The 26,044-nt window shown below is 51.8% G+C and overlaps 1 protein-coding gene across 2 annotated transcripts; it reads right to left on the bottom strand.

Annotated features, from left to right (window-relative positions):
- Positions 1–758: 758 nt before the first annotated feature.
- On the bottom strand, positions 759–26,044 carry espl1 (extra spindle pole bodies like 1, separase). Of its 2 annotated transcripts, none has more exons than XM_088633471.1 (32): positions 25,785–26,044; positions 25,081–25,182; positions 23,997–24,296; positions 22,650–23,429; positions 21,559–21,666; positions 21,218–21,338; positions 20,568–20,695; positions 19,008–19,201; positions 18,009–18,251; positions 16,739–16,883; positions 16,085–16,241; positions 15,281–15,420; positions 15,003–15,137; positions 14,508–14,627; positions 12,659–12,830; positions 12,024–12,152; positions 11,579–11,735; positions 11,215–11,324; positions 9,856–11,027; positions 8,960–9,416; positions 8,368–8,514; positions 7,417–7,651; positions 7,082–7,278; positions 6,653–6,780; positions 5,974–6,096; positions 5,677–5,829; positions 5,167–5,340; positions 4,718–4,822; positions 3,879–3,994; positions 2,956–3,039; positions 2,337–2,501; positions 759–1,607 (listed from the first exon to the last, which is right to left on the bottom strand). In XM_088633471.1, exons 2-32 carry the CDS (start codon positions 25,159–25,161, stop codon positions 1,406–1,408), a joined length of 6,678 nt encoding a protein of 2,225 aa, XP_088489597.1. In that variant the 5' UTR covers positions 25,162–25,182; positions 25,785–26,044; the 3' UTR covers positions 759–1,405. The 2 variants fall into 2 exon arrangements, with proteins under 2 accessions (XP_088489597.1, XP_088489598.1); XM_088633472.1 differs by having other exon boundaries at positions 7,417–7,630; positions 25,785–26,043.

Below are 26,044 nucleotides of genomic sequence, written 5' to 3'. Positions count from 1 at the left end.
TTGTCCCACATTTCCATAGCCCTTCGTGTAAAAGAGCTTGTCAGTTTGGTCCCGGAACAATGTGGACAAACCTGACTACAATTGTCTATTTTTCTGCAAGTGCTGCCAGCATGTGAAGTTGGCTCATTGCAATTATCCTGTATAAGGCATTGAGATAAGGCTTCCACAAACATCAGTGTTGATTTAGGTCACAAATAAAGCTGGACATAGTAAAGCCATCAATTTTCTAATCACTTCATCCAATTCACAGTCACAGGGGAGCCAGAGCCTATCCTGGCAAGGCACAGGTGCAAGGTGGGACACACCCTGGTTGGGACTCCAGTCCACTGCAGGGTAGTCACATGCACTCACACCAGGGTCAGTTTTCCCAGAAGCCAATTCACCTGCCAGCATGTCTTTGGACTGTGGGAGGAAACCTGTGTGAACCTGGGGAGACCATGCAAACTCCACACAGACTGCTCCCCAGGAATTGAACTCGGGGCCCCAGCGCTGTGAGGCAACACTGCTAAAAACCCCACCACCACACTGCCCTAATAGAGATCAGTTAAAAGAAAATCAACAGATTGCAACTGTAAAAATAAAAAAAATACACATGCTCCTGCATTGATTTAAGAGTGACCTGTTAGACCTCCAGGATAACAGCACTATAGGACAGGGGTGGGGCCAACCAAGGCATAAAGATGGAGACCAGTTTAAACAGTTTATGGCAGTTTAGTAAAACTATACACTTAACAGAACTTTTTCAAAAGGAGACCAAACCATTGCAAATATTTTCTTTATTCCATACTTTAAAAAGGAATGCATACATTGTTCACAACCTTAAAATACATATACACAAAATGGTAGTTAAAAAATAAAAGCAAAAACCATAAACATATACTGGCCTAAATGTCAGGGGATATCCGAGCACACACTTGTAAATATAAATAAATGCACTGGATTTGGCTCTTTTTGGCTTGCTTGAATAAAGGCCAATGGGTTTGCATGAACAGTCTCAGGATAGTGAGAGATCCGTAACTTTGTCTTGTCAACTGAACACTTTCCTTCACTTGGAGACCGTTGTAAAACCCTGGGAGTTTATCCCAGCTCCTGCATAGTCTGGCATTACAAAATACAGGGAAAGAAATATAAATCCCACTGCACAGCCAATTAGTTCCGCTGCAAGTTTAACAAGCTATATTATCTCATAAAAGCAAATGAATAATTAATGGCAGTTTCCAATCCATTTTCAGAACATGCTTAGACAGACGTGGAGCTAATAAATTTCAAAATGTAGCTGCGGTTATTGCACTCAAGAACCCCACCCCCTCCCCCAGCTCCAGATAAAACCTGGAGAGATCAAGCGGATGCACAATCGCAGTCCAGACTCCCAATGCTGGAATGTGGGGAGTTACAAGAAAGGCAGTCAGCGCAGAGACACGGGGAGACCGTACACCACTGGGGCAGCGCCGATGAGGTGTTTCAGCCGCGGCGCCTGGCGGGATGCGGTCATGTGATCCAGGAGGGGCGCCCCGCGACCGGCCCCCAGCCACAGCTGCAGGAGGGTCTTCATGAAGCGGTCGATGTCCCGGTCCGTCACATCCCACAGGTTGCCAAGGACCAGCGGGCTGGGAGAGATGGCAAGAATTGCTCATAACTAACATTTAAATGATGGGAGATGTACAGATACTGATGGATGCAAGTTACCAGGGAAGATTCCACTGGACAGTGACAGACTAGAAGAGCAATGCTGAGAGCAAGGTGCTGTGAAATGACAGGTGGCGGTACCTTTCCATATCAACATGCTGCAATAGCAGGTGTACAAACTTATAAGCTATAACAGCATCACAAACACACAAGGTAACCATGGGCCACTGTGGCATCTTGCCGAAAAATGCCAGGGGCTGCCACCTGTTAACCAGCACCACTCCTTAACATACGATTCATCCATTTTCTAACAGCCTAATCCAATCCAAACAACAGGTGCACAGCAGGATAAACCCTGGATGGGACACTAGTCCTTCACAGGATACGCACACATACCAGGGACACATTTCCCAGGAGCCAGTTAACCTACCAGCATGTCTTTGAATGTGGGAGTAAACCAGAGCACCTGGAGGAACCCATGCAAACACAGGTAGCACAGCAACTCCACACAGATAGCAGCCCAGGTCCATAATTGAACACATGGCCCGAGCTCAGTGACCCAGCGATACTGACCACTGCGTTGCCATGGCGCCCTTAAGTTGCCCCACTCTTGACATGACAAGCCCCACGTGCCGATGTGTTCACAACAATAGCAGCCCACTGCTAGTATTTAAGTACAGCAGCAGCACTGAAGCGCAGTGCTCTCTCACCAGCCGGCCATGAGGTAGTTGAGAACGATGCCTGTGCCTTCCAGTTCGCCTCGGACCGCCAGTGCAGCGCTGCTGCAGCCGAAGAGGAGGGACACAGCGTGGAAATCCTGCCGCAGGACCGCCGAGCCGTCCAGGAACCGTGCCCCGGCCCCATGTCCCGCGTAACTGCGGAGGAGAGGCAGGTGGTTAGAAAGAGCCCACAGAAGCCCACCCAGTGGAGCAGGAACTGCTGCCTCTGCTAAGCTATCAGAGATCATTTGGATGGTTCAAACAACCTGTTTCTTAAAATCTTACTCAGCTACTAACTGAGACGTAGGACTAAAACCTACAGAACTCCAGGCCACTGAGATCAGCAGGTACACTGCCCTGACACTCACACCGGGGCCAGTTTTCCCAGATGCCACCGAACCCGCCAGCATGTCTTTGGACTGAGAGAGGAAACTGGAGCACATGGAGGAAACACACACAAACATGGGCAGGACATGCAAACTCCATGAAGATACCAGAGCACCACAGAAAGAGAGAGAATGGGGAGGCAGAGACAGACGGAGACTCGGGAACTGGCTGCTAGCACACAGAAACGCAGAAGGGTGCAGACTGCCACACCAGTGATACTCACACATAGAGGTCCTGGGTGGAGAGGGCCTCTTGCACCTGCTCGGGGGTTGGGGCTCGGCCACACACACCCTGCCAGCCCTCCTCACTGCAGAGAAGGTCCAAGCCACCAGTCAGGAGGGGGGACAGGGCAAGAGGCACACCGGTGGAGAGAAGAGAAAAGCAAGGTCAGAAAAAACGAGAGCTAATTAAACAATTCCGTGCACCATCTCCCTTTTCTTGTCTTTGCACAAGCTGGTTTTGTTTTTACACTTGCTGTCACAGATCGGATCCAGCCCAGTGGTCAGGGCTCTAATCTTAGCTGGAAGGTGGCGGGTTTGAATGCTGATGTCGTGCAGTCATACTTTTAAGGGAGCTGAATCACATGTTGCTCCAGTAAGACGCCCTGAGGAGTCCAGCTCCAAGTCCAGCCATCCATTTTCTAACCACTGCCTTCAACTGAGGATCGCAGGGAAGCCAGAGCATATTCCACAAAGCAGTGGGCGCAAGGCAGAGTACACCCTGAACAGGACCCCAGTCCATCGCAGGGCATACAGACACACTCGCACCCGGGCCAATTTTCCCAGAAGCCAATTAACCTCCCAGGATGTCTCTGGACTGAGAGGAAACTGGAGCACCTGGAGCGAACCCACACAAACAGGGGGAGGGACATGCAAACTCCATGAAGATAGCACAAGGAGTCCGGAATGTAATGGAGCAGCAATCCTAACCACAGCTACACTGTGCCACCCTCCCAGCTCCAAGTCATTTTAGAAAAATGTCAACCTAAATAAATGCTAGAAACCTGCACACATTAAGCCCTAATGGGCCTTCCCACAGTATAATATGGGCCTGCTCCATTGAGCAGGCCAATAAAATTGCTCAAGTGGGACCTGTGCATTCATAACAGGTCGCACTCCAACAGGGTCACATGGGCAGAGCTCTCACCTGGTGAACCAGTCCCGGAAGCGATCCTCGGTGCCCAGCAGGTTGGCCTGTGGGTTCAACACGTAGAACGTGCGCCGTGGGTCCACACCCTGGTTCAGAACCGAGCATGGGTCCAGCTGGGCAGGGAGAGAGAAGCAGTGAGTGTGGGCCGCTACAGCAGGCCACTAAAAAAAGCCTAGTGCCACCACCTGCAAAGTTTCCCTGACTCTGCGAGCTAGCGAGTGCAGAAAAAACACTCCAAAGATGCAGCACCCAGAAGTTCTCGTATCAGTCTCTGCAAATCCAACACTGATTAATAGTACTGCACAAGACATTTGGATAACGCAAAGCCAACATTCCTAGTGTAGAAAGACGATCATTCTTTCATCAGCAGTTTATGTTCCACAGGCACTTACTTTTATCTGCGAGAGACACAAAAGTATTTTAAAGACTAAACTACAGCAAAATACACAATTTGACTAACTGCTTTGGTCTGTAATGAAAAAGAACTTGACCTGCAAGAATCTCATGGGCTTCTTGTTCATAGTCCCTATATTATCCTTCCTACTTAAAGTACAAGGGTTTTCTCTGACAGAGCAGTGGCAACATGCTTGCTTTTTTATGACCATATTTCATAAAAAAGAAATTATGTAAGTCATTCTGGCCCTTTGGAAGTTTTTCCTTCTGAATGATTTTGCCAGAGAGCCCCTCACCTCTCCAAAGGTGTGTGTGTGCGCGTGTGGATCGCTCACCTCTCTCAGGATGCTGGGTGTGTGTGTGTGTGTGTGTGTGTGTGTGTGTGTGTGTGTGTGTGTGTGTGTGTGTGTGTGTGTGTGTGTGTGTGTGTGTGTAACACTCACCTCTCTCAGGGCGCAGTGTCCCAGCAGGAAGTGCAGAGAGGGCAGCCGGGTGACAGCGCGGGCTCTCAGACAGGGCACACTCTCCCAGGGGAGCTTCTGCAGGTGCTGCACATACCAGCACACAGCAAAGATGAGGGCACACATTGTCTTCCCACAGACTCGCATTTTATTCGGGATGTCTACATTGCAATGGCGTGTGTATATCATCTTTAGATTCTGTCCCCACATTTATAGCAATACATGTCCAAAATGCCACAGTAGAACTCCATGCAATGGAGTGATCAGCAGCTTGAGTCCCCAACACTGGGGTTTATACAACAAGAACAGAAGTCAAAACAAGGTCAGAAAGAGAAACAGGTGTGTGGTCACAGACCTCTGCAGACAAAAGGCTTTCGGTACAAGATCCAGAACTCTTCCGATCTATAGCAGTATTCCCAGGGTGCCAGTACCTTGTCCAGGATAAGGACGACATGTCCCTTTGGCTGGCTCTCCTGTCGGTCTTTCAGCACAGTGACGGCAGACTGCAGGAGGCGCTGTGCTTCATCGGGCTGCGTCGGACACAACCCCCCAGCCAGCAAGCGCAGGTCCGAGGGGGAGAGGAGAGGAGCGGCGGTCAGCACAGCCTGCAGCACAAGGGGAAAGCAGGGAGTAACCAGAGCACTCAGCATTCGATTCAGAGATCTAGCAAAGCTGGTGATGGACTTGGACCAGGGGTATCAGACAGAGCTGAGCTCTCCAGAACAAAAAACAAACCCTGAAAGTTTCTCCATGCAAACATTTTTCTAATTTCTAATCTTCAATAATTCTCTAAAATGCATGTAAAAGTTGTCAAGGATTAGGTCATAAAAGCACAAGGGCTCGATTAAGTAACAGTAGTGCTGTACTGGAACCGGAAGACACCAAGCTCTTGGGAATATGAACTAGACTGTGGAAAAAGTGGATTCTCATTGATCCCTGACCTTCAGCAAGTCTTCGCTGCTCTGGGCTCCACACTCAGAGAGCGCTTGATGCAGACAGGCAGCCTCCTTGGCCACCTCGGGGTCCTGACAGTGGGGCAGCAGCAGGCCCCTCCAGCAGCTCAGCACCTGCTCCTCCATACTTTCTAACAGCGCCTGGAGTTAGAGATGAGAGACAGGGAAGAGAGGGCAGGGGGACAGCAATCAAAACCAAACCATCAGAAGAAAACCACAAAAAAAAGAAATCTGGGGGACCAGATCAATGGAAAGATATGAAGGCTGACCCGCTCCCCCTCTCACCTTCATCCTGCCATCCAGCAGGCGGCGCCCCTCCCACCACTCCGCCTTGTCCGTGACGTTGCTGAGCGCCTTCTGCTCCTGCTGCATGGCCTCGAACTCCCGCAGCAGCGTGCCGATGGGTCTCTGGAAAAGGGCACTCGCAGTGTTAGCACCCCCGGGAAAACACTCCACACACACAGACACACATGCACGCACACAGCTAATGAGGTAGGTCTGCGCTTCACTCATGTATGAAAATGCCGGACACAAGTTAAACTATCATGTCCCCTCGGGGACAATTTTTAAGGACACGGAGCTTCTGTACATCCGAATACATCACATCTTTTGCACAAGCAGAACACAACAGACACAGTATATTACACATACACAGTTTCTTACAGCATAATCGGTTTACACTGACATTTGAATTGACTGCTTTAATAGATGAGAGAAAAAATTAATATTTGTATTGATGTGATCTGCATTTGAGAGCCTTAAAACATTTGCCAGGGGGAAGAGGCTGATGCATCATGGTTGGTTCAAGTACTGTCTGCAAGAAGGAGTGTTGCTGTACTCCCTGGAGCTTCACTGCTGTTTGGACAAGACAGGTGACTTTTGATCTTCACTGGACCAATAATCAGCAGACCACACCGCTATACCCGCGGGCAGTGCAAAGGCGGTTATATGTGTGGGCACTGACCCGACGCTGCGAGGTGGGGACGCGCACGGTCAGCGGGGGGGCATCTCTCTCCAGACGGGACAGCAACACGGTGTCGCCCCGCTCGCTGGGGAGCACGCTGGCCAGCGACAGCAGGCACACCGTCACTCCTGCGCAGAGAGGAGCAGAGGGTAAAAGGCTTGCGCTGCTGTAGGGAAGCTGGAGTTACATGCCACTGAAAAAAAAAACAATTCTTTATTTTTAGGCAGGAAGCCATCATCAACCCAGGCCAAACTAAGATCATAAAGAGGGAGAGAAAAGGAGCTAGAAAGGTTAAAAAAAAAAGATGGATATGAGGAACCTATGACAGTATTAACCTCTTAACATCGTCTGTCCTCCTTTCTTTACTGCAACAAAGAAATCTCCAGCTTGATTCACCAGAGGCGTCTGACAGACGGGAGCTTGTTTTACCAGGAGGGATGCGCTGCAGCTGCTCCTGAAACCTCTGGCAGTGGCCCTGGGGGAAGGCTCCGGGCTCGAGACAGGGGAACTGGAAGATGTGCTCCAGGTGGGCAAGGCGCTCCAGGGAGGGGTCTCCTGGCTGCTCCCCCAGGCAGAGCTCCTGCAGCCGCTCGGCCAGGTCAGGCCCCGACGCCTTCTTCAACTTCCTGTGGCCACGGAGCCCAGAGAGACGGCGGCAAAGAGGCAAAGATCAGGAGCGCAACGACGGAGGGAGAACACCACAAAAAACAAGCTGGAATAGAAGAGAAAGAGAGGAGGAGGAGGAGGAGGAGAGGGATATGTACCGCTGGCGGCTGTACAGGTGCCGGCCCATGCTGTGCCTCGCGGTGATGGCCAGAGACTCGGCGTGCAGGAATGCGGTGGCCAGAGGCAGGGCGTCGCCGTGGCACAGGGCCAGCAGGTGGCACACGCGGGCGTAGAGGGCAGCCGGGGGGCAGTGCTGCACGGACAGGAGCGTGGCGCGCAGGAGAGCCTGCACCGCGGCCATGGAGAGACCCTCTGCAGGGACAGACAGAGAGACTGCGGTCGCTAGAAGACGCCAGCTTCGGATCTGCCAGCTCGGACACTGCATTCCATTCAAGTCCACAACTTTACAAAATCTTTACAACTGGGGAGGAATTTTTAACTTTGTCTACAGTGATAGCCGAGAGCAGCCCGTCAAATCTCAGTAATATAGAAGGCTCTTTCACTGACAGCTTTTGTACTAGGAACCACTGTACTGCCATCTGGGTCCTGGGTTTAATGCAGGGGTCTCCATCCCTGGTTCTGGAGAGGCCCAGTCCAGCCTCCATTAAGACCACCATTAAAAAACGTTCAGATTGCAGGAAAAAGTTCCTCTATTCAGTTCAAACATTGATCAGTTAAGCACAATATTTTGATTACTAGAACTGGATTCAGGAATTCAACGCTTTATTGCCATGTCAATAAAGTGGACTGGAATCTTCCCCAGTGCTGCCCAAATAAATACAACAGAAACAACAATTTTACACTTGCACCCTTCTAACTCCTCAAGTACTGTGGTTTCTGTAATTGTGCAAGGTGCCTGCTTAATTGATCAACAAATGACAAGGTTTCCCATCTTGAAATGAATGAATTACCATGTATCAGGTCTCATACAGTCCAGCACTACCTGTCAGCTTGCTGGGGTACGCAGACATGTACTGTGGCAGGTCTGGAACAGAGTGAACTAGATGGCATCGCCAAGTTAGGCACCACCAACACCCCCACCACCTTACCTGGGTTAATGCTGGGGAATGAGGTACCGGGGGTCACCCCTCTGGTGGCCTCGCACAGCCCATCCCTGTCCCTCTCGGCTCCCAGATCCCGTCTCAGGACCTCACGATCTCCGTCTGGGAGGCCTGGATGCCAACCTTGCCGCCTTCCTGTTGAAAAAACAGAATCGAAGGTTTTAGAAAACATCTGTACGGCACAGTGGCGCACTGGTTAGCAACGCTGCCTCACAGTGCTGTAGCCCTGGGCCAAGTTCCTGGGGTGCTGTTTGAGTGGAGTTTGCATGTTCTCCCCATGTTCACATGGGTTTCCTCTAACAGTCCAGGGTTACTTGGTTCTGGGACAATTGGCCCTGACGTGAGCGTGTGCGTCTTGAGTTTGTGTCTACGGCGTGGTTACGAAATGGATGGATAGATAAGATAAAAGTATACCATCATCAATATACATCTTAAGCTTTTGAATGCTGAAGTTCATTAAAAAACACTTGCAAGTTTATTGGAGTAATGTCATATGTAGTAACATTGCAGAAACCTTATTGTTTATTTTTTATATGCCCACTTGACCCCTCTATTTTCCATCTCTTTCTCACTTCCTCACCAGATGTTTCCTGCTCCTCTGTGTCGGATGCTCTGAGCTGCTCCAGACTCATCTCTAACTCCAGCAGCTCCTCCTCTTCTTCTTCCTCAATGGTCCTCATCTGTTCAGGCTCAGGAATTCCTGTCGAGTCCACCATCCTTCTGGCCAGTAGGGCGGCGCCAGAACGAGTGCCCTTTCTTGCTCTAGTCTCCCTCCTGGTGGCAGGTACAGCCTTGACCGAGTCCTCAGAGGAGGGGGAGGATGGAGGCAGGGCGGTAGAAGGCGTTTTTGAGGCCGGTACCCGGCCCGCTCTCTTCTTGCCCGGTTTGTCAGTGTGAGGGAGCTGTTTTGCTTTCCCATCTTGGTGGGGCTCTTTGGCACCCCGTTTCTCTCTTGGCTTCTTGCTGGCGAGAACATCCTGCTTCACTTCCTGCACCTCTTCGGCTGCTTCTGTATCACTTTCATCACTGAAAACCACCTGGAAAGCAGAGGGAGAAAAACAATTTTAGAAAATTAATTTTTTGATAACATGACCAAAATCGTGCTGTGCACGTCTACAAAAAGTTTGGTCGTCAAGCCCATGTCAAATCCCGTCATAAAGCAATAGCACAGGCAATTCCCCGGTTGCCAGGACACCCTGAGCTGTTCTCAGCCAGGCTCTGCGGCGACATTCAGGAGATTCAGCTCCAGCTCGAGAAGGTGCCTGCAAATGGCTGGGAAGCTGCAGAGACTGTGGGTTTGCCAGGAGCAGCACCACTTCGACCACAGCGACACGATGCAGGATCGCCACTTCAAAGACAGGTCCGCCTCTGTGCTTTTCAACTCCATTCAACGCCAACAGAAAACCGGCAGAAACCTCAGCAGCAAAATCTGCGGACAGATCCCACAATGCTTCCCGCTCTCCTAACCCTCCTCACCTTAAAGCGTGACTTTTTGTTGCGTCTGGGAGCGGCGGGCACTGGCGTCGCCTCGTCCTGCACGGGTGAAGACTCCACGAACACCTTGAACTGCTGCTGGGCCTTGAGTCCGGGCCTGGCCGAACCACGAGAAGCTCCTGCCCTGGGACGGTGCGTTTGAACTGGGGTGCCCAGAGCTGGGGGCGAGGCGGGCTTGATGGAGATGTGTGGAAGCTCGCCGTCTATCTCGTCGAAGGAGTACGGCTCTCCAGGCGTAGGGGTCTTGAAGCTTGGGACCACAGGTTTTTTAGAGGCAGGTGTCTTTTTGGCAGAATGCAAGGTCTTTCTGGTTTTGGGTGGAGCCAAAACGACGTTGCTCTTCCCTTTAGCCTTCTCGACGGGCATGGGCTGGCTTTGGACTTCCCCCTCAGCTGGTGGGGTCCAGGCCCAGGCTGGGGTGAAGAGTTCCTCTGGGCGGCAGTCCCTCTGGGCAGCCAGGGCACAAATTGAGGCCAACGCTTTGGTGGCAAGCAGGCCGGCACGGAGGGGCTCCAGCTCAGGCGAGCTGGCAGAGGCCAGGAACTTCAGGCCAGCCTCCAGGAGTTCCCAAGTGGCCGTGGGCTTCTCAGCCCGCGATTCCAGGCTGGAGCAGGCCAGGCGCAGGTAAATCCTGCCCACTAAGTCGTGAAGATAAGTCGGAGCACAAGCGGGCTTCTTCTGCGTGCCCCTACAACACAGCCGAGCCAGGGCAGCCCCCAGCTTGGCGGTCAGGTTGTTGCAGCGAGACAGGCCAGCCAGCAGCAGCTTGCGGCCGTCGCCTTCCCCCTCCTCCTCCGCAGAGCGGTACAGCTCAGCCCGGGCGGCAGCCCAGCGCGCGACCACGCGGGCCAGCCCAGGGTCGGAGCAGCAGGGGCAGTCGCAGTCAGAGCCGTGGGCCAGCGAGGACAGCAAGCCCTGGGCACGTGGTCTGAGGGGCGGCGACGAGGACAGGCTCCACTCGCGCACGGCATCGATGGCCTCGCGGGGGAAGGGGCACCGGCTCAGGAACCGCGCTTCATCCTCCTGCTCCTCCCCAGTCTGCCGCTGTACCGGGTCCTGGCCAGAAGGGGGCACTGCAGGGTCCTGCTTCTTCACCTTCCGACCTTTCCTCGGTTTGATCTTCACCTCTTTCTTTACCGTCTTCCTGCTGAAATCTGGAGGAGAGCGAACGTAAAGTTATGCAACACAATGAGAGACCTTCATTTTACCTTAACAATAATCTATCACCCCCCATCTTAATCTGTCCTTTTTAAAAGCTTAAATCATGAAACAACACACTATGCTCTGCGAGCACCCAACGGACATTAAAGTGCCAGAGAACATCCCCCCGCCCAGGCTGACCAGCGCAGTGCTCCAGCAGCTCCCGGACTTGTTGCAGGTCCATCCCACTGGGCTCGGCCTCCCCCCTCTGCAGCTCCAGCTCCGCCTTCATCACCAGGAACTCAGCACACCTGCGCACACACGCGGGGAGACAGGGATGCAGTCAGGGAACAGCAGGCCGCACAGAAACACGAGGGTGGAGATCAGTTTGTAAAATGCAGCACCTTTCTTTTTTAAAAAAAAAATTGATCTCCAGTTTCCAGAAAGAAAGCCCTCAAAACGTTTAACTGCCGAGCAACTCATCTCACCATTGCAGTCATGCCCACAACCTCCTCCCCCTTCCACCCTTTCTCTCTCCCTCCCCCGTGGAGACTTGGAGACTCACTGGCGGAGGGTCTGCAGCTTGGTGGTCAGGCGAAGAGCCTCCAGACACAGGGCCTTGGCCTCACAGGTGGCTCCAGCCTGGCTGCTCAGAGAGACCAGCCGCTGGGAGCAGCTCAGCACCTCGGACAGCACCTGCCACTTCTGCAGGAGGTTCTCTCCTGGGGTTGGGGGAAAGACGGGGAGAGGCGCAGAGTATCCATAAGCATCACAGTCATCCGTCTCGGGCCAAAGTCTCACTCTTAATGGAATCGTGAGCTTGTAATACAGGATCAATGGTCCATCAACACATCGAAAGGCAGAACACACTGGTTAACGTGGCCTGCCTCCCTGTGCGAACAGCGGGGAATTCTCCTCTTCTGCCCCCTCAGGGAGGGGACAGGAGCCAGCACAGCTTGGCTAAAGAGGGCAGGCCTGTTCTGACAGAGTCCCGTCTGGGAAGGTTTTACCTTGGTCCACGAAGCGCGTCTTCGTCTGGAGCTTGTCGGTCCCGAGCACCCCGTTCCCCAGCAGGGTGACCACAACACTGCACAGCAGCTTCCTGCTCTCGCTGAGGGCCACGCCCGGGGACTTCCACCCTGGAGAGCACAGCAACACACACATGTAGGGCTAAGAGCCAGAGCTCCAGGTCGGGGTTTGCTTGTCTGCACCCCTTGCACACTGACATGTCTTCCCAACATGATATTTTGATAATCACAGAAGCAGAAAACAACGGACGAGGAATATGCAACAACGGACTCGGTGAAGCAAGAGTGGCACGGTGGCGTAGCACGACAGCCCTGGGCTCAATTCCAGATCTGGGGTGCTATGCGCGGAGTTCACCCATTCTCCCCGTGCTTGTGTGGGGTTCCTCCAGGTGCTCTGGTCTGCTCCCACAATCTGAAGTAGGTTAATCGGCCTCTGGGAAAATTTGCCCGTGTGCGAGTGTGCGTCTCTATGATTGTCCTGTAGCAGACTGGCCTCCCGTCCAGGTGGTACCCTGCCTTGCGCCTGTGGCTTTCCAGGCCGCCGCCGCGCCGGCTCCCCTGTGGCAGTTAGATAACAGGCAGACTGCTCCGGTTCCAGTAGGCCCTGTGGTACATACCGTACGCGGTCACTCTCTGCCGCAGGCGGGGTGGCAGCGTGGAGGTGGGCAAGCTCAGGAAACTGCCCACAGTCTGCAGGGCGCTGGCTCTCAACAGGCACCAGCTCTTGGTCTGTTTCTGTTCTGCCAGCTCCTGCAACACCTGCGTCAGGTGAGACACGCCTTCCTCCACCTGCAGGGAGGCAATCGAGTTCCACTCAGAGCCTGCTCTTACAGCCGGCCCGTCCTAGAGGCCTGAAACTGGCTCAGGATGGAATACATCAAGCGCACTACTCTAAATAGGACAAGAATTATCTGGATGTTTACAGTTTTTTCTTTTGTGCAAAATGATACAGGTTTAAATGCAAATGTTAAAAAGTCAAATCCATTAAGTTTAAAGGGGAACTGCAGTTCCAATTTCTCACACTGGGTTTTAAATCCGGGTAACAAAAATTCATTGTTTCATTTACAAAGGAGCAAGAGTACCAAAAAAATTGTAACAAAGCAGTCCTTCCTACTCACTAGTCCCTGTCAGCAAAAATGGAAACGGTCCTAATCCTTTTTTTACTTTAACTCATGTATACACAATGCCACACTGTCAAGCATTTGGCAGTGTAGAACATGGTGGTTATACACAAAACAGGATCAGACCAGCAGAAAGTCAAACTCTTTCCTTTTCCATGGGATTTTCACCTAGCCAAGAGATGGGTAATAAACATGGGCAACGAAGTAGGTCCCAACATGAAGTTTCTCAGTGAGATTCAGTGTGATTGACAATCAACCAGTACTGGTAGCGCAGCAGATATTTCACCCCAGAAATGTTCAATCGTGATCTGCTTGTAGAGTTCACAAGTAAGTAATATTCAATTCAATTGCGCTCATTCAAATCGTCAGTCTAGATAAAGTATCTAAAAACATGTCACCTTGTATACGTCTGTTTCATAACATTATAGATAAATTAATATAATAGCAGAATTAACTTGGTCTTAAGCATGTACTTTATTGCAACAGAAATAGATTGGTTTTTAAATATCGGCAATTTGGGATAGTAGATGTATATTGAAATTCCCCCTGCTTTGGAGTTTATAGAATTATGAAGCCTAATAGTTTGCAATATGAAAAATATTTTCATTTCAGATACTGAATCAAAACGTGTGCTCAAACAAGGTTCGATTCGTACAAATTTCACCCATAAAAAGCAACAGATAAAAAGAGAATGCAGTGAGAAGACGACATTAACTCTTGATAAAAAAGATGTTTTTCTATTTTCATGACTGAAGTGATTCTTTTCATGCGTAAGATATGTTAAGATGTGCATTAAATCCAGTCTTATGAGCAATATTTCTATTGGAATAAAAGGTGCATATTCACAAGCAGGCTTGTTTACGATGCAATAGAACCATTTCACATCACCTGAGGTTTTGTTGCCTCGTTCTGAACCACAGACCATGACAGCAATATGGTGCTGTGCATACCTGTGATGTAAACTTGAGATTCGACACATTACTGTGTACTTTGTACTTTGGATTGTGGTTTGAAATGCACTCAATGATTCTTTATAACTTTGAAATTTAAGAAAAGAGTACTGCAGTTTCCCTTTAAGTTTGCTTCAACCCTGGAACCTCTTTCATCTCTAATTTAGCACTGCTCCCAAGCAGGTTTAAACACACGGATCGAAACTGATTTAAGGTAATGAAAGCATCGATGAAGTCGAAGTCATTCTCATATATTGCTGAAACATGAGCTTTAAAACTCCTGGCGTCTTCCAGCAGATGTAGGAACTCCGCCTCAACCCGGAGCCCCTGATGCACGTACACAGCTCGTGTTTTTGGGAAAGTTAACCCCCAGCCCCTCCACAACACTGTCTCACCTGACCGGTGGCGCAGCACAGCTGGCTCCTCAGCAGCTGGCGCAGCAGGTCGAGCAGAGAGAGGCCCTCGGTGCTGGCGTCCGCTGCCGACAGACACGCCTCCGCCTCCTCCAGGTGGGGCTGCAGCCAGACACACACACAAGACCCACTAAATCCGTCGGCCGCCACTCAAGTTTCAACTACAAAAACACGTCAAGGCGCTCTGCAGGCCCACGGTGCCGGATAAGGAAACAACTCAAGCTTAAATCATCGGGTGAAAAGCATATCCCCTACACCAAGTGCTACAACAGGATACAAAGAAATAAGAGACTTCAGTATCTGATGGGCCGCAGAGTAAAAACTGAGAATTTGGCAATTTCACAGATTTGCATTGGGACAACGTTAATGTTCTATGACAAATCTGTGAAATTGCCAAACCAAACCTCTGTTTTCACTCAACAGTTTTAAGTTGAAGTACATGAAGTTTTCCCAGATTCTGCGGCGAGGGGGAGCTACCTGTGCCAGGTTGGGGGCACCGATCTCCAGCAACAGCTTAGCCGTGTGGCACAGGGCACTGGCAGAGCTGCGGGCATCACCCAGTCCTCGCGAGAGCCGGGCTGCCAGGAGGTAGCTCTCTAGAGCTGGCAGCACCTACGAGAAAGCATGAGACGGACCGCCATCAACATCAGACTGACAATGCAACCCACGTTAGGGTCTATCGCTACACGCAGCTTCGGGGAGAGTGAGAAAGTCTCGCAGGGTGGGAAACAGCCTGCGGAGAGAGGGGCACGTACCTTGCCCATCAGCCTGTACAGGGCTGCCATGAGGTGCAGGGCAGAGGCTGTCTGCTTGGTGCTGCGCACTGCCGGAACAGCCCCTCCAGCCAGCAGGGAGCGCCACAGCTCCAGGGCCCGGTCCAGAGGCTGCGACTGCTCTGAGAAGACAGAACCCCACAATGTCAGGCCAAGGCTTCTGCCAGCATCCGCCCTCAGTCACACCTCAGCTGGAACTAAAGGGATGCTACCAGTCTTCTGTACTGCCCTCCCCACGCACCTAGGACAATTTACATCTTGGCTGATTGCAACAACCCCCGGTTTCTGGACAGGGCTCCCTGGGGCCGTTCCTCACCCGAGAGGACGTCGGCTTCACTGCTCCCTGTGGGCAGTGCTGGCAAGAGGAGAAATCCGTCTCTCCGACATCCCTGCACTGAGCCTGACAGTGCTCAGCAAGGAGTCTGCACTGCCAAGACCTAGAGACCCCTGGCGGACTAATCCCAATCCCGCCCCTTGGAAAACCACAGTCACTGTCAGAGCTGGCTCTTTCCAGTGCAAGACAACAGCTTGTCAAAAGACCCCTCAAAGGGTGGGCCGCATTACCTCCGGCCCAGGGCCGCGCATGCTGAGCTCCCAATAAACTTTAACTGCACCACTGGTTGAATTAGGCAGATCCCTTTCTGCCTAGGTGTTAACCTACAAAAACTTCATTTTTTTTAGAATTTGACAGTGCTTTAAAGAGTAAGTTTCCCCAGCTCTTGGGGACTTCAGTTGCTCTAAAAGGGATGCTGTGGGGGGCTGGCCAGCAGGCGTCCCCCAGCTCACCGCTCTCGGCCACCAGGTTGAAGCGCAGGCCCTCGTAGACGAGCTGGCTGTCCTGCTGCTGGTCCTCGTAGTCCAGGTCATTGGGGCTGGGGGTCCCGGCGCAATTCTCTCCCGCCTGCTCCTGTGCCGCGCGTAACCTCTGGTCCGTCTCCAGCGCCTGAGCAGGGATTTAATAAGTCGGGAGAGACAGGAGGGCCACAGTGAAACACCAAGGATAAGTACACACATAGACACCGATGGATAACACCCGTCAGCACACTCACAGCTGCACAGATGTTTATATACAGCTGTGCGCAAAGGTTTTAATTGTGCATTATAATTTGCAGAAAGGCGCCCTGTTGAAACTTGTATCGCGTAGTCGAGGGTGTGTCAAACCTCTTTTCATTTAGAGACTCACACCACATGAAACTTCTGCACACAGCTGTAGTACAGATCACAGGTCCCGGGGCCGACAGAGACCATTTCAACAAAGAGGCTACCAGGTCCACAGCAGAGGCATGGCTATATAAGAAATGAAGCAAAGAGCTCCAGGCTGCCAGAAGGCAACAGGAAGTGTTGAATGAGGAGGGGGGAGTGTTTACAGGGTGTCTTTTTCCCATCAGAAAGGGCGGGCAGACAGTCAGGGGGAGGCCGTGGTAGAGCTGCAGAGCCCACCTCTTGCAGGTTCTTCTCCAGAGTGCAGATGTAGAGCCAGAGGGAGGCCTGCGCCCGGTTGTCCCGCAGCCGGTCCCTGTTCTCTGGGGTCTCGGGCTGCTGCTCCAGCAGCCTCAGGGACTCCTGGATGGCATCCATGGCCGAGCTGCAGAACGACCCATACAAAGCCATCAAACAAAACAGAAATCAAACTTTCAGACACTCTTGTCCACTGACCTTCGCTCCTGGCCCTGCAGGGCCACTGTATCTCCCAGTTTTTATTCCATCCTGGAGTCTTAACTTGATATGAACCCATTGTTCACTTAACTGGTCTGCCAAGTGCCTGTACCTGCCTCCAGGTCTTTACTCAGTGGGGATTATAGATTCTCTTGAAAACCTGAGAAAAAGTGCTGCCATTCAAAATGAGGGCTAAAAATTGCATACATGGCCTGCAATCAAGAATGGAGTTCCAGCCGTCACTTGCCCATTGTAAATGTCTCCAATGTCAAGAAATTTGCCCGTCTCAGGCAGCTGAAAACAATATACCCTGCATGTGTGCACTATCCCATTTTATATCTTGCTTTCAACCTGAAACACACCTATATAACGACTGTCCAGTTGGACGCATCTGTGGTCAAAGAGAGCTACAGGGACTCCTGCTTGCCATTATCATGTTAATTATTAATCAATTAATGGGTTAATTGAATTACAATTGTTTCCAGGTCCTGTGGCTCTCCACAATCAGGCGGCCTCTAGTGGTAGGAAAGGGAGCTACTGTTTCAATTAATTTGGACAGTCAAGTGCCGACAAGCTGTTCATGGGATAGGATTCTGGACCTTGAAACAAAACTGACTCAGTAAACAGAGGATGTAGGGCATGTGGGAGAAACCTCAAACCTGCCAAATTCAAGCAGAGTGCCAAGATACACTTGTGCAAGTGTGCAGCAAAATGGGACTTTTTTCCCCAGTTTAAAAACCACCATTCTGTTCTAGTTTGTTCTTGTGTGTCCGGACTGTGAGTAACTCTTGTATTGTATTGTATGTATTGTGCTATTATTATATAATTTGTTACACTGTGGCTGTGTTGTGTGTGTTAAGCTGCTGTTGCACTGCAATTTCCCTCACGGGATCAATAAAGTATCTATCTATCTATTCATACACGTGTAGAAATGCAACAGTTTGCCTTCCTTTTGACAAGAGAAGTGAGGATGATCTGAGGACTTCGCCCTCCCTGGGATCCGACTCCCGACCCCGAGTCAATCGCCAAAGCCCCCCTCCCCCCAGACGCTCACCAGTCCGTCTGGTCGGCCAGGTCGTGGTAGCAGAGGACCTGCGCGAGCTCGCAGAGGTACGTGGCGCGGTCGTGCGCCCGCGGGCTGCCCTCGTGGCAGATCTCGAGCAGGTCGCACAGGGTGTTGTAGCGCTCCTGCGCCGTGTCGCCCGCCACGCCCCGGTACGCCCGCAGCTCCTCCTCCAGCAGGGCGAGGAGCACAGCCTCCGCGGGCGCGGGCGTCCCAAGCCCGTCCTTCAGCGTCCTGCCAAGGAGCGGGGACAGATCGTTCAACACGAAGGTGGACTGCAGTAAGGTAGCCAAATTTTACATTAAGCAAAAATAGGGAAGAAAAAAAAAGGACATCCATCCATTTTCTGATTCTTCCAAGCCAGGGCTGCAGGAGAGTGGGAGTCTATTGAGGGAAGCAACAGGCACAAGGAGGGATACACCCTGAATGGGACACCAATCCATCACAGGACACACAGAGACACATTCACACCGGGGCCCGTCCATCACAGGACGCACACACAGACACACTCACACCAGGGCCAGTCCATCACAGGACGCACACACAGACACACTCACACCAGGGCCAGTCCATCACAGGACGCACACACAGACACACTCACACCAGGGCCAGTCCATCACAGGACGCACACACAGACACACTCACACCAGGGCCAGTCCATCACAGGACGCACACACAGACACACTCACACCAGGGCAAGTCCATCACAGGACGCACACACAGACACACACACTCACACACTCACACCAGAAGCTATTTAACCCACCAGCATGTCCTTGGACTGTGGGAGAAAACCAAAGCACCTGGAGAAAACCCAGGCAAATACAGGAGAACATACAAAGCCCACACAGACAGCACCCCAGCAACTAAGCCCAGGACCCCAGCGCTGTGAGGCAGCAATGCCAACGACAGCGCCAGTGTTGTCCCAAAAAAAAAAAAGTATATGCCTCTTGGAATTTAAAATCCGACGCCTTCACTCGCTCTCCTCACCTGAGCCGTATGTCCTCCATGCCACTGCGGGCGGCATCGGCCTTGGTTCTGACCCACAGGGAGATGGGCTCCGTCATGTGCTCGGTCACCTGGTCGCCCAGCGCCCGCAGCCAGGACACCACCCAGTCGAGCGCCCGCTCCGGCTGCCCGCTCTTCCGCGAGCTCTGCACGGCCACCAGGAACGCGCGGTGCAGCTGGGGAGAGCACGGCACGGGGAAACCACATCAGCCCCGCGCAGTCCCATCAGGGAACAACGCCATCGGAAGAGCCACGAGCCGCCTTGGAATTTCAGAATGCGCGGCTTCATTTACAATCAGAAGCTTCCTTTTAGAGAAACTGCGTGCACCCCTCAACATCCTGCAGGCAGTTTAAAGAGGGGGCTTATATCAATATAAATAATGTTAGGCAAAATAAAATCTTGTCCCAAAATAAGAGAACCGCACTAGTATTGTTCTCCATTTCCTCCTGACCTTTACAAGTCATGGCCTCCTAATAATCCCCATCTATCAACTGGCTTTCCTCACTCTGTTCTCCTCTCTATTGAGAGCTGGTGTGTGGTGAGCAGACTGGCGCACTATCCAGGTGGGGCTGCACATGGGTAGTGGAGGGGAGCCCCTATTACCTATAAAGCTCTTTGAGCCAGAAAAGCGCTGCCATATAAACGCAAGGAATTATAAGCCATCCTGTCCGAGTTGAGAAATGCTCACTACCCAGTCAGCTTATCTTATCCCTGCCTCAGCCAGCTGCTCCGTACAGATGATTACTGAAACAGGCTAGGGTGTTCCAGCTGTAGGCATAAAACGTCTGCTGGGAAGACAGCAGGGTGGCAAAACACAACAATGCAATACTAAGGATAGTAAGGATAGCAGGAGAACATCTTGACGCTTAGCGACAGTCAAGAGAAAACATGAGATGCCTCCGGTTGTGCAAGCAGAATGGCTCTCACAGAAAAGTGATTGTTTCTCCATGGCTACAGACGACAAACACCCACTTTCACTCTTCACATTCATTCCCAATACAAGACAATTCGCCATTCTACAACACAGGCATACACTCGTCTGCACGTCAGAGGATAGTAATAACCACTGCATGGCAGATTTTGAACACGTTGTGCACCAGTGCAACTGACTACAGTATTTATTCTATGAATTTTAGTACAATTGTAAAATCCTACAGTTACAGGCCACAAGAAGTGAACCATTTAAATTCTGAACAGAGAAGCTTACGAGGGAACCCGGTTCAAGCATTCAAAATCCTCAAAGACACCGACAACAGTGAAAAATGTACCAGAGGACATAAGTCGCTCGACCCTGAAAAAACGGGACGATTCTTTTCACAAAGAGTTGTGGAAGTCCAAGATAAACTTCATCCAAGAAAAAGACCAACACCCAAATAACCACAAGGGCTCTACACGGGCTGAATGGCCATAACACACTGGCAGATTCTTATCTAACAGACTTTTCGGTCCATCCCAAAACAGCAAAGGGATACACAAGGGCGGGAATCAAGCCAGGTACTGGAATGTCCTCGGCTACTGGTGTCCTAGGGGGCAGCCCTCACCTTGTCCTGAGGGAGAGAGAGGCCGGATGGTCTGGCCAGCTCCTTGCACAAGATCTCCACCAGAGAGAGGGCCTCGGAGTACAGCTGCTGGTTGTACAGTCCACAGGCCAGGGTATTGATGCAGCTGACTGGAGAGGACAGGGACAAGGACATTCAGGGGACAGCAGCACACAAGCTAGCACAGAGGTTTAAGGGTGGTGCACAGCAGCAGTGGGCCCTGTCCAGAGGAGACCTGTGGGGGCAGTAGTGATCAGCAGTGTTTAGTGCTTCAGGCACCTATGCGGAGGGGTTGAGGGTTCACATCCCAGCGGGGGATAGTGCTAAACCTCACCCAGATTTCTCCTGCAAACCCAGCTACAGCACATCTTATCAAAATCTGTGTGCAAAAGGGCAGGAGAAGGCTAAACCAACAGGAAATTACTGAAAGAAAATGGGGAAATTGAATGTGTGAAGATGAACATCCTTCAAGCATGTTTACTGTACCAAGGCTACATATTTCTAAGCAGCTTATACATTTGTACACTAAAGATCAGCCTTCTCTAAACGTGATAATCAAGAGTTTTTTTCCCCCACAACCACCAACTTGAGACATCGGCACAGAGATGAGAGGTAAAACAGGGCCCGATTGAGAGAACGAGGGAGCAAGTTACCAGCTTTAACGAAGTACTCCCCTCTGTCCGATGGAGAGAAGCCCTGTTGCTCCCCCAGGAGCCGGCCGGCTGCTGCCCGACAGGAGAGCACCACCCTCCTCAGGTCCTCCCTGTCCTGCAGCTGCACACAAACACACAGGGAGACCGAGCCGTCACTCCAGCCTGAAACACAGCTGTGCTCTTCATTGCTGCCATCGGCACAAGGGCAAAATGAAAGTGGAACAGGTCGTGCTGTTGTGCAATTGGAGCCACATTGGATTGCCCAGCGACCTCCCAGTGCTAGCTCCCCTGCTGGCACTTCCCCATTTCCAAACCCAGCAATCCCCCCCAACCCCCCATACCTGTGAGGCCAGCAGGCTGTCGTAGGCCAGGAAGAATCCCTGCTGGAGACTCTGGAACAGGACCTGCTGGAGAAACTGATGCTCTGGCTGCCGAACTGCCACCTGCGCCTACAGGCCACAGACACAGAAAGCACGTGTGAGGACAAATCAGTAAGGCACTGCGGCTAAGGATCTGTGCCTGTGGCTGGAAGGTTGCCGGTTCAAATCCCGCGGCCAGCAGGGGAATCCTACTCCGTTGGGTCCCTGAGCAAGGCCCTTAACCCCAGCTGCTCCAGGGGTGCTGTACAATGGCAGACCCTGTGCTCTGACCCCAAGCTTCTCTCCCGGTCTGTGTGTCTCATGGAGAGCAAGCTGGGGTATGTGAAAAGACACATTCCTGATACAAGAAATTGTATATGGCCAATAAAGTGCTCTTATCTTATCTAAGCACATGACTTCTCACATCTTCCCATGTTTGGGAAAGTCTCCTGTAATGAAAGGAGGACTTTTAAGATGCTTTTTCTACAGCTGCAGATCAACTCCTCGTGACATTAAGCCCAGCGGAACTTCCCCTCTCAGCTCAAATTACTGTAGCTGAAACAAGGCACTGCATGCAAGACGGAGAAATACCACAGCCAGACCGTCCCTCACGGCCACAATCTGTCACTGGAGGCTTTTTATGTACCAAAGACACATTGGACTCCTCCCTTAAGCAAAAGCAGCGCAGTAACTGAAAACAAGCTAGTTCCGACCACAAAAGAGCAGAAGAGATACAGAGATATTAAAATAGCACATGTGTGTGTTAGTAGATATAGACATATCAGTCAATTAATTTATACAGCACTCCAGATTTCCAACAAAGACTTTTTATGTGAAAAGACAAATTCCTAATACAAGAAATTGTATAGGGTCAATAAAGTGATCTTATCTTATAACCAGCCTCCCCCCACACAGAAAACACAAGGACCTTCCAGCGTTTTGCAGTGTATAATTGGTGCCTCCTCTTTTTCCTGCGTTATGGGGACGGAAGAGTGTGCCACGTGGACTAAGAAAAGAATATTCCAAATTAGGGGGCTTGCACAAAGACAGGACGTGGAGACACACACACTCACGCTGTCCAGGCGCTTCTGCAGCAGCTCCTGGTAGAGCCCAGCGAAGGAGAGCCAGCCCAGCAGCGCTGCGCCGCCCAGCGCCTGCCCCCCCTTCAGCCCGGTCTCCAGCGCCCACGCCACCAGCTGGCACCCCTCCACGGCCATGCGGCACTCCTGGTCGTTGGCGGCGGAGGGGAAGCCTCTCAGGGCGTGGGCGCACTCCGCCAGGTGCTGGCTACACTCCTGCCCGGCGGAGAGGGCCTGGTGCACGCCCAGCCCTCGGCCGGCCAGCTCCAGCGTCAGGCCGAGGTGGGCAGCGTCCCTGTGCCCTTGCAGCCGGCCCCTGGCTTGCTCCAGGAGCGCTGCAGCTCGCTTCCAACAGCCGGCCTTACAGAGCTGCTTGCAGACGTTCAGCACAATCTCACACAGCGTGGCCCCTGCCCAGAGGCAGCTGGGGTCGCCCTGGTCCTGCCTCGGCCCGCCCAGCTTGTGCAGCAGGGGGCGGAGCAGGAAGCGCTCGCTCTCCTTCACCAAGATGGCGGCCGCCTTCTCCCCCAGCGGGCTGCAGAGGGCCTCGTACTCCACCATGGCGGCCTCGCAGTGGCGCGACACCAGGCCGGGGGGGCTGCTCTCTGGAAGAGGCTGGGAGGGCGGAGAGCCGCCACCGAGGAGAAGCAGGAAGCCGACGGCCTGCATGCGGCCGCTCAGCCTGGCGCTGGGGTCCTTCTCCGTGCCTTCACCCCCCGCGGCCTTCCAGAGCACCGCAAAACAGTTGCGCGCCAGCACCTGGAGGTCTTCAGACTGGGGAGGGAGGGGAAAGAGAAATATTTTCAGAAACACACCCCTTAGCTGCACAATGTGTAAGATGTCTGTTAGTCCATCCATTCATTCATTTTCTAACCACTTCTGGACAGGACTCCAGTCCATCACTGCACACACTCACTCCAGGGCCAATTGACCCAGCAGCGCGTCTTTGGACCGTGGGAGCAAAATGGAGCCCCTGGAGGAAACCCACACAAACGCAAGGAGAACATACAAACTTCACACAGATAGCAGCCCAGGAATTGCGCCTAGGGCCCCAGAAACTGGGAGGCAGCAACGTTAACTACTGCGCCACCCTGCTTCCCACAAATGTTAGTCTAGGGGAGCAAATCACAGGCCAACAACCACAGCCCCCAAGATACAGGGCCCTTTCTTATCTACACCCTTGCTACACAATCCAACTGCATGGGCATGAAATGGGCAAAAGAAAACATCAGTTACAGCCATCTGGTGCCTTGACAGTCAAACACCCCAAAAACATCCATCTTCTCCAAGAGCAGACGAGCCCGTTGACGTGCTGCGGCACAGGACAGGCCTCGTCCTCACCTCTGCGGCGGCGGCCAGCCGTCGGGACAGCTGCTCCCCGAGCCGGCCGCAGGCCTCCCGGGCGCCCTGGGCCGACAGGTTCTTCAGCAGGTGGAAGAGGATCTTCTCCACGTAGAGCGGGGTCTGCTGGGGGCCCGCGGCCTCGTACCCGCGCAGGGCCAGCTCGGCCAGCGCCGCCAGCCGGCCCAGCCGCTCGGGGTCCAGGGGCCCCGCCCCCAGCTGGTGGTTGCAGGCCCTGAGCACGCGGTCGCACACGATCCGGAGGCGGTCCCCGCCGAGGCCCGGCCCGTTTATACAGCCCTGCGCGAGACCGAGAGACAAGACCGGAACCAACCTCAGCATTGCTCATGTGGGGTTTTTAGAAGAACCGCCACCAGCCTTCCTCCCTTAAAGGGAAGGGCCTGTTCATCAGAGCCTGAAATCAGCAAAGCTAACAGAAGAGAGGCAGGAGGAGCTACAGCCGAGGACAGAGGGAAGATCTGGCCTGGTGAGGCTGGTGTAATGAAGGGCACAGACGCAGAGAGACATAGCGGATGTAAATTCATTATTATTCTACAGTTTTAGTTAATCAAACATCCATCCATTTCCTATCCACTTCTTCCAACACAGGGTATCAGGGGAGCCAGAGTCTATCCCAGCAAGCAAAGGGCACAAGGCAGGGTACACCCTGGCGAGGACGCCCAGACACACACCCACACTGGGGCCAGCTTTCCCAGAAGCCAATTAACCCACCAGCATGTATTTGAACCGTGGGATGAAACAAGAACACAATTCTATGAAGGGCTGGGAACTAGAGGGGAGTCATTCTGGCCACAATACCGTGTTTTTTTACTAGTTCTGCTAGCTGTTTTTTTTTGGTCGTCTATTAGGGCTGGACTTAAAGCCCCAAACCCCCATCACATCAGGCCACACTTCCACATGTTGAGACTTCCAGTCCTGGAGTCAAGCATCCTTAAACCAGACCCCATCGCCGCTCAGTAAACTGCACCTCCCCTGTCAACACAACCCTGTAGCACCAGGAAGAGCGGGTCTTTCTCTCAAGTGCTGTTCCACGCTGCCTCGGACAACGTCTTTCAGAGCTCACCTCCACCTGGGCGTGCAGGATCTGGATGTCCCTCAGACTCCCCGTCTGCTTGATTAACTCGTCCACCTTCATGCACTTCATGGCCGGGAAATGTCCTCACAGCTTTCCGTACAGACAGCAGGAAGTCAAGCGTAGGGAAAGTAAAAAAAGTTTTCTTTAATAACAAAAAAAAAGCTCCTCAGGCGAATAATGCCTCAATATGAAATGAGTGTAGGACAGCAGGAACCCTGATTTATTGCTGGCTTTAGCCTTACATTGAGTCGATGTGTGTATTGAACATAATGTGTTGTGAAGTCCGGCTCCCAGTGACCTTAAGCTAACTAGTGACAGAGAAAGAGAGCGAAAGTTTGAGAAAGAGTTTCGAATTAAACATAGACGCGTTGACAAATATCTAATCTCAGTCACGGAGAACTTACAATGCCTTACTTCAGCCGATCAAATTTTATTCATGACGAGCCATGAATAGATACAAATATCTGCACCGGAACGAAGATACCATGTTATCACGTCTCAGAGGTAGTTTTCGCGTACGTCTTCGTACAAAATCACTTCAGACTTCACAAAACAATATCAGTCTTGTCACCCTGAGTATAAGTAAAAATGCCTGCAGCCGGATTTCTTTATTAAAGACAAGTTTCGTATCTTGCTACAATTTTATAAAATACTAAAGATTGTAGAAAACAATCTTGTCGAATAGCACTTACCATGCTCCAGAGAAAAAAATACTAAATTTCACTTTTCGCTCGATAAGGATGTTTGTTAAAACTGTTAATATTCCGCGGTCCTTTCTCAATAAAACCAAACAAAAATCCACGTCTCAAATTTAAATAACAGCAAACCGCCATGAAACGCAGGCCCCGCTCCTTCACTGTTCAAAAATACGTTCCATCCAATCATACAACGCGTTCCGTCTACGTTGCTGACGCAATTACGTAGGAACGTCTTAACGGGTTCTGGGAAATGT

Source organism: Lepisosteus platostomus, chromosome 1, assembly GCF_059453375.1.
Source record: "Lepisosteus platostomus isolate fLepPlt1 chromosome 1, fLepPlt1.hap1, whole genome shotgun sequence".
In the NCBI taxonomy this organism is placed as follows: domain Eukaryota; kingdom Metazoa; phylum Chordata; class Actinopteri; order Semionotiformes; family Lepisosteidae; genus Lepisosteus; species Lepisosteus platostomus.
Note: the sequence above shows the minus strand (reverse complement) of the source record. Positions and strands in the feature narration are given on the sequence as shown.

Excerpts from the sequence above, each read along its gene's own strand:
- espl1 (XM_088633471.1), bottom strand. The coding sequence starts at position 25,161 with ATGAAGTGCATGAAGGTGGACGAGTTAATCAAGCAGACGGGGAGTCTG. Across the intron at positions 18,252-19,007 it reads ATGGAGGACATACGGCTCAG|GACGCTGAAGGACGGGCTTG; the intron begins GTGAGGAGAGCG and ends GCTCCTTGGCAG. Across the intron at positions 15,421-16,084 it reads CAACCTGGTGGCCGAGAGCG|AGCAGTCGCAGCCTCTGGAC; the intron begins GTGAGCTGGGGG and ends CTGTCTTCTCAG.